Source organism: Etheostoma cragini, chromosome 9 (assembly GCF_013103735.1).
Source record: "Etheostoma cragini isolate CJK2018 chromosome 9, CSU_Ecrag_1.0, whole genome shotgun sequence".
Classification (NCBI taxonomy): Eukaryota; Metazoa; Chordata; class Actinopteri; order Perciformes; family Percidae; genus Etheostoma; species Etheostoma cragini.
The window spans coordinates 4,700,516-4,708,908 of record NC_048415.1 but is presented as its reverse complement, the minus strand read 5'-3'; the positions used below and the strand labels follow the sequence as shown (position 1 = coordinate 4,708,908).

The 8,393-nt window shown below is 38.8% G+C and overlaps 1 protein-coding gene across 1 annotated transcript in view; it reads left to right on the top strand.

The window, feature by feature from the left end:
* mccc1 (methylcrotonoyl-CoA carboxylase 1 (alpha)) overlaps positions 1-8,393 on the top strand; it is an 11,967-nt gene extending 3,574 nt beyond the window's left edge. The window contains exons 7-19 of the mRNA XM_034882144.1: positions 50-171; positions 280-391; positions 1,042-1,123; positions 1,433-1,560; positions 1,689-1,872; positions 2,538-2,647; positions 2,838-3,054; positions 3,151-3,237; positions 4,241-4,290; positions 4,497-4,634; positions 5,152-5,259; positions 6,633-6,704; positions 6,787-8,393. Coding sequence (XP_034738035.1) covers positions 50-171; positions 280-391; positions 1,042-1,123; positions 1,433-1,560; positions 1,689-1,872; positions 2,538-2,647; positions 2,838-3,054; positions 3,151-3,237; positions 4,241-4,290; positions 4,497-4,634; positions 5,152-5,259; positions 6,633-6,704; positions 6,787-6,918 — 1,542 coding nt within the window. The 3' untranslated portion in view covers positions 6,919-8,393. The remainder of the gene's footprint in view (positions 1-49; positions 172-279; positions 392-1,041; positions 1,124-1,432; positions 1,561-1,688; positions 1,873-2,537; positions 2,648-2,837; positions 3,055-3,150; positions 3,238-4,240; positions 4,291-4,496; positions 4,635-5,151; positions 5,260-6,632; positions 6,705-6,786) is intronic.

Here is an 8,393-nt window from a genome sequence, read left to right as displayed (position 1 = left end):
TGTGTGTGTGTGTGTGTGTGTGTGTGTGTGTGTGTGTGTGTGTGTTTAGGGGATGCGTATCGCACGGTCAGACACAGACTTCTTGGAGCAGTTGGAGTCAGCGAGACGAGAAGCAAGAAAATCCTTCAATGATGATGTCATGCTAGTTGAGAAGTTCGTAGAGGATCCCAGGTAATAACAATAATTCATTTACTCAGAAGATACTGCTAACCATTCAGCTCTATCACCATGTTATGTTCATTTAAAGATTCAATTTATTTCTCTTTCTGTCTCCTGTAGACATGTGGAGGTGCAGGTGTTCGGGGACATGCACGGTAACGCTGTTTATCTGTTTGAGAGAGACTGCAGCGTCCAAAGAAGACATCAGAAGATCATAGAGGAAGCACCAGGGGTGAGTTGAATTAATACTGACTGAGGAAGGAACTGTAAACGTGTCTATACATTTGCACAAATTAGACTAAATCTACAACATCTAAGTTTAAGCAAATTCAAATTCTGACATTTACATCTTTTGTCACATCTAACTGGAGGTTTAAGTTCAGGATATGTTTTGCCACTATTCTGAAATAATAAGTCTTATTGTTGGCATGAACGGTTTCTCTTATTGTCAAAGAGAAAAGTATTTTTGTAGGTCATTGAAAATGTAACTTAATAACTCTGATTATCAAACTGTTCCCATTATGAACAACATCAAACAAGGAACTGGAAAGCTGTTTTTTCATGTACATATACATTCAATAAAAGCTCTTAGTTTAGCTTTTAGTTTCCACTTCCTCTTTGTTGTGGAAGAACAGACATATCACTGTTTTTCCTTAACTATGAGAGTGACAAAAAGAAAACTTTTCCACACAATCTCCAGTCCACCTGTGTTGAAAGAGTTTACAGCACTTGTGTCAAACCAGTTAACATTACCCTGTAAACCTCTCATATGGATCTGTAGTGTGAAACTGGATATTAGGGATATGATCACTTAAATATGTTTGGGTCAGCGTTGGAATGTTTTTTTGTATTTTCAATCTGTTTCTATTTGTATTCCATCAGCCTGGTATTAGTCCCGAGGTTCGGAGGAAACTTGGAGAGGCAGCAGTTAAAGCAGCCAAGGCTGTCAACTATGTAGGAGCAGGTAAGATAAACACCAAACACTAAACCTGCACACACCTCAGCACACAGTATATGGACATTATTTTGTTTGTCCTCCTGGGTCGTCAGACACCGCCTACCAAGAGCCTGGGTCTGACCGAGGTTTCTTCCTAAAAGGAACTTTTCCTCGCCCCTGTCGCACTGTTGCTTGCTCTGTAGGAACTACTGGAACTGTTGGGTCCTTGTAGATTCTGGAGTGTGGTCTAGACCTACTCTATCTGTAAAGTGTCTTGAGATAACTCTTGTTGTGATTTGATACTATAAATAAAATGAATTGAATTGAATTGTGTAGGTACGGTGGAGTTTATAATGGACGCCCAGCATAACTTTTACTTCATGGAGATGAACACCAGGCTGCAGGTGGAGCATCCTGTCTCTGAGATGATCACTGGAACTGACCTGGTGGAGTGGCAGCTCAGGGTGAGAGAGGAGGGAGAGAGAAATAAAAACAGAGAAGAAATGCGGACATCCAGTTGAAAAAATTACTTTTTGTCAATAAAAAGTTTTTATTTCAGTCTCCGTGATAACTCTGTGTAATTCTCCTCCAGGTGGCAGCAGGGGAGCGCCTGCCTCTCCTCCAGGATGACATCATTTTAAGGGGACACTCTTTTGAGGCTCGTATCTACGCCGAGGACCCAAACAACGACTTCCTTCCAGGGGCGGGGCCTCTGCTGCATCTCTCCACCCCTTCAGCAGACCAACACACACGCATAGAGACTGGAGTCAGGGAAGGTAGGGAGTTTTGATCTAATTCTCTGGTTGTATGTACATGGATTCTTAGTCTTTTTGTAACACACCAGAATTAAGTGTCTATCTTATTGGTTAATGTATCAAAATAGCTATTATGGCTGATTAAATGGAAAACAAAGACCAAGAACAAAGAGATCTCTGGAAAATGCAGTGTGAGACCACTAAAATGATTGGTTGTGTAGTGCTCACTGGTTTCCGTCCAGTATGTGACAACACTGGTATAAAAAATGTATTTTAATTTGCTTATTGTGCACACTAAAATACAAGATAACAGTAACACAAGAAAAGAAACAAATATTTAAAAAATAAATTGTGCATGTGAGATTAAGAAAACCCCTAGGGGCTTATAGAAAGAATCTCACCTAAGCAAGAGAAGAAGAGAAAATATATAATGAACAATTACAAGAGTCCTTAAATCTTCAAATTAAACACATTGAAGGACTAAATAAAAAATAAAAAAGTGGATAAAAAAATGAGGATGTATGGACTTATGTGTGTATGTGTGAGTAGTTATGAGAGACAGGAAGGGCAAACAAATGTATTATATTACCTTATTTATTATATTACATAAAATGAATTACCATAATACAAAAATACAGGGGGCTTTCCAACTGTCATAGTGTCTGCTTATGTGTGTGTGTTTTCAGGGGACGAGGTGTCGGCACATTATGACCCAATGATCGCCAAGCTTGTGGTGTGGGGAGAAGATCGATCTGCTGCCTTAAAGAAACTGCGCTACTGCTTACGACAGTACAATGTAAGACGTACACAGGCAAAGTATGCATGTCATATACCTGAACTTGTAGGATAAATGCAGTATTTACTAAACCTAATACATGCAGCATTTGATTTAAATTATACATATACAACATAAACACATGCACAAATGCCTTGAAATAATTCATGGCTCTGTTTCTTATCTTCTTTTGCATCCTTTCTGTCCTCAGATCGTGGGACTGAACACTAACATTGACTTTTTGCTGAGTCTTTCGGGTCACCCAGAGTTTGAGGCTGGAAACGTGACCACCAGCTTCATCCCTCAGCACTACGCTGACCTCTTCCCCACTCCGAGGACTCCCTCTGGGCAAACGATCTGCCAGGCGGCCCTGGGCCTGGTGCTGCAGGAGAGGAAACACACACAGGAATTCACACAGATGTCCACTGGTGAGGGGATAACATGTTCCTTGTCAGGACAAATTATTTAGATTTTAAATATACTTAGTATTTTGTGTGTGTCTGTGTCTCTCTGTGTGTTTTCAGACCCCTTCTCCCCATTTGGCTCGAGCAGCGGCTGGAGAAGCAACATTCAGTTCAATAGAAACATGACGTTTCAGCTGGGAGACAAAAGTGAGTAACAGACAAATGTTGAGCCTTTACTGCCCCCTAGTGTGTAGGAAGTGAGGAAGGTGGAGGGTAGGTACACAAGGGAAAAACGACAAATCTAATACCAGAACGGTGGTGGGACTGAAGAGAGACATGTATTTTTAATAATTCTTAGTGTTCTACTTCTTCACAACCAAATGTATTACCAACTTGTGAAGTCAGTTTTTGATGAGAGACTCAAGATCACAGTTTCAGTTAGACATCAAAGTCATTTGAACATCCTGTTCTGCTTTAAAAAGTTTTTACTTAACCTTAAGTTAGCACCAGCGGCTAACAGGACGTAGCTAAAGTTTACTGTTATTGTATTGTGCACCAGTAGCAGTGTATTCCAGTGCAATAGAAAACTCAGTTAGGTATTGGCCAACAACATACAATAATTAGAGATAATACGACATACCTTTTGTTCATGTATTACATGGATTATTTTAGTATATACAATATGTCTTCATCACATATCTATTTGTAGAAACAACATCAATAGGCCGTAAAACAAAAACTTTGTGTATTCATTTATTTATTTTATTTATTTATTTTCCTGGACATTGCACATTAATCAACATCAGTGTAAATGTGACAGTGTTGTCCCTTGGCCTGATGTTAAATCAGCCATTAAAACAACAAGCAAACCTCCGCTTAGAAGTGTTGATGCTTTTGGAGGTACACACTGACAGAGATGACTTTAAATTATGTGTAAGATTATTAGTTTTAAAAATTGTATAGTGTGTCAATTTTAATAAGCAGATCAGTACAGTTAGGATTGACTTATAACTGTTTAATGGCCATTTAAATAATTAAGTTTAGAGCTGATCTGTTCTGTGACATTTCTTTAATTATTCAATGTTTCTATTCAAAATGTCACTGCAAGGCCAAAAATAAATCCACGAGGATGAGTTGAACTAAAGCTTTTGTGTTGAGTTACTTCAGTGTGTCACTTATTTGCTTCCTTCCTTGTGTTTGTTGTCTTTAGAAGTTGATATGGTCGTTGTGTATAACAAAGATGGAAGCTACATAATGCAGGTAAGCTGGAGTTTGTCCTGTATCTCACGTCTTCATTTTTTGTTGTTCAATTGAAAACTGAGCAAACTCCATCCACTGATGCAGGTTTGTGAGTTGCAATTTTTTTTTTTTTTTATAAAGTAACACCATTGGTAAGCGTATTAGGTGAATCTGTAGTGGTAGATCTGCCTCGTTCACATTCATCATGGATGTATTTCTCCTTGCAGATTGGTGAGGAGGTGTATCATGTGACTGGGGAGGTGGAAATGGAAGATGGAGCGTCATTCCTTCACTGTTCTGTCAACGGCATGAAGTCTCGTCCCAAACTGGTAATCCTGGACAACACAGTGCATCTGTTCTCCACGGTACGTTCCTACCACTACTGTTGAACAGAGAATCACAAGCTCGGGTGACTGCATGAATTGCATGAATTATTTCTCTACTTATGGTATAAAAACCATGGAAAAAAAGTTTTTCATTCCTTATGTAGTAAATTAGTGCAATAACTCTCTCTCACGTATTCGCTGATACAAATATAAGTCTGCATTTGTCTTTGGGAGCCTTGACAAATTTAAATCTACACAAGATGTACAATATCTAATAGTAAGCTTGTCTGGTTAATTTATTGCAATTTCATTTCCCCAAATAAAACATTTTGCGAAAGCTGTATATCCGTGTTTTCCCCAGTTAATTTGATGGGAGCTAGGCTTCACTACGGAGAAACAGTCTCCATTTCACGTCTTAAGCATCTGTCATCTTTGAAAACCGGTGACTGGGGACAAACCCAGACATCAGGGAAATTAGAGATTCTTCAAATCCTCTTACCTCAGCTGGCACTTAAATGTCACTTCTGTCTCTTGACATTTTACAACTTTTCTGCAGGAGGGAAGCGCCGAAGTGTCTGTTCCAGTGCCCAAGTATCTGGCTGGTGTAAGCGGCTCTGGGGCTCAAGGTGGAGCTGTGGCCCCCATGACTGGAACCATAGAAAAGGTGCGTTTGGTTGTATTAACATATGGATTTTAATTTAATTCTTGACAAAAAAAAAAATTCAATGATTTGTAGATCTAAATGTTTTTGTACAAGCCTTTTAGTTTGTATTATTAAAAGTGCCCTGCCACACAAAACTGTTTCTACATTTTTCATTTTTGGAAATATGTTAGGTCCATATGTGTTAGTGTTTTGTTGTGAATTTGAAAATGAACTGCTACCTCCTCTGTCAGCCCTAGCCACTCAAAAGAAATAAGAGGAGGAATCAGGTCTATTACAAAAGCTGGTCAGTCTGACGTCATGTTGCACTTGGTAAAGGATTCTGATAGCCTGGCTCTTATTGGCTAGCTGTTAGCCAATCAGAGTCAGGCAGTTTCGCTTGTTCAATTTGAATGAGAACTGGCACAAAACCAAGCTTTCTGCACCACGCTAGGCTTGAAACAAGGTAACCATGGTAGAACTTCAGACATACTGTAACTACAAAGTTATGAATTACGTGTGGCAGGGCGCCTTTAATATATCACTGTAACTTATTATTACATCAAAACAAGTTTACAAAAATGCTCTACAAAAGGTAGAATTAAACAAAATTCTGTTGATTAAAAACATGCACTGCCATTCTGACATGGCAAGATAATTTATTCCACAGTTTTGAAACTGCAGCCTTGTTTCATTTTCATTTAATCAGAGGGACAGCTAATTGTTGTCTTTATAAAGTAAGGGATAGCACTTAGGTGTCCTGATGTGTAACCAGTATACAAGATGTCTAGCAAGCAAAGAAATGTATTTCCCCAAACATCCAACTATCTCAAGACGAATTTTCATTGGTTTAGTTTCCATGATGTTGTCAGATTTTTGGCCACTGCTCTAAATCTATAAATCGATATCTATTGCAAATATGTCTCCAGTTTAGTCACTGGTACTAGTCTATAACAAACACACTTCATAAAACAAATGATGATTTTAACATCATCATCTTTTTGTTGTTATTGTCAGCTCTGTAATACACTCCTGCTGATAAAGAACATAATTGAATGACAAACAAATATTTATCTTTCTATGCCTCAACCTTGTCCATGTTATATTATTATTAATATTTGTCATGAGAACACCTCTGAGTGTATTATTGTTTACCTAAACATTTCTGTGAAATGAGACTGAAGAAGAAGTGATAGCAGACCGACGGCCATATCTATAACCACTGGAAAGAATTGAAAGATGACTGAGCCATAAATTTAAAAGAGAATTCCAGCAGTCTAGACAATAAGTAATAAAGACAAAATCCTTGAGTGTCCTCATCAGTCTGTTCTTTATTGTTGTGATGAATGAAGACTGAGTGTCCTCCATGCAAACACTATCTGTTGTGTTGCGTTCAGGTGATGGTAAAGGCTGGAGACAAGGTGGCTGTGGGAGACCCGCTGATGGTCATGATCGCCATGAAGATGGAGGTGAGGGACTCACATGTTCTCACCTTTACACACACTCTCTGTGCTGCTTTTGTAATACATTTGTTTGTTTTTTACTCTGCAGCATACGATTCGGGCGCCAAAGTCAGGTGTGATCAAGAGAGTTTTCTTCAGCGAGGGCTCTCAGGCCAATCGTCACGCTCCTCTGGTGGAAATGGAAGAGGAGGCGGAGGGGGGGGAGGGGAGCAGCCAGTAAACAGACTGAAACGCACACCCATGAATACACACACCGACAGGTAGGAGAGAGCCGGAACTAGTTACTGTGGCAGCTTGAGGGAAAGTGAGTCAATTTGAACGAAGTTGGTGTCCATCACTTCAATAGTATGTCTGAAAATGTGAATCAGGACCTGAGTCATCTGTTGGAGCGCGTCTGGTTCAGTCTGGAATAAATTAGAAAAATACTTTCACCCTGGAGACCAACCATTCATAACAAAGGTCAAACAATTCGTGACCTAAAAATGTGACTTTGAATTTGACTTGAGTGACAGCCAGCGGGTAAACACTACAACAATCTCTACAATTCACTTTTTACACATCAGAATATTACCTTTCTGTTTTTGTCTTTTCTTTCCTGTGTGTTTATTTGTTTGAATAAGTAAAGCTCTGGCAACTTGTGCTTGCAATTCTCCTCCCCATGTGTTTGTCTCTGGTGTAGTCTTAGTAAAAGAGTTGGGCTAGGTATTCTTTTGTTCAGCCCAGTTTAATGCACCTTCTGTACTGATGAGGTTGACAGCTGAGTGTGTAGTAGTAGTACTACTTACTACTAAACCATTACACAGGGAAAAACTAAATAGTCTAATAATACTTGTAAGCAAATCTTAGGCAGAAGATAAAATGTGAAATCAGACAAAATATTTTCTGAATTATTGCATAATGGGTTATAGAAATATTTCCTGAAGATTGAGGTAGGAAAACATTTATTGTACATGATCTTAAAGGATTTACTGAGTGTGAACGCATCTACTTGTAATGCTTAATAACAGGCTTGTCTGGGGAAAAATGAACTATGTATCTCAATTTTAGAAAACTGTCCTACCACCTATAAGTATCCTTCAAAAATGCATTGCATGCATTAAAACAATACTGCTTTTCTTAATCATTATGAATTCACACGTGGAAGCTACATGGCTTTCGCTGCACAGTGACTTTAGGAGAGATTTCCTAGATGTAAACCTAGTTTTTTGGTGCAGGAAATATTTTGTATTTGGGTTTGTTATTGTCCCGTCTTTCCACATCCGCAACATGCTGTCCTTGCAGATCAAACTCTTCATTTACCCTTAAAAGTGTGTGTGCTCTGCTCTTATAATAAAAAAGAAAAAAACAGAGGTCTGCTATAAGCCTCTGTCGTTGGATGTAAAGGTGTAACATGACACTGAGGAGAACGGCCTTTAGGTTTAGGAAGCAGAAAAACACTCCAGAATTATCAAATGATTTTCAACTTTTGTGACCCGATTTGACTCTGATTTAAAAATAACCCTTAAAGGACGACGTGTCGGTCGCAGAGGGTTTTAAACAAACAGTTGGTTGTTTTGTGTAAATCCGCTGTGAGTTCAAGTGAACTTGACCTGTTACTGCTGATTACTCTCTTTTCACTAGCTGGTGTGTTATGAGGCCTTGTAGATTAAATCATACACTTGTTAATTTTGTAGATGTGTGACAGATGATTAAAAA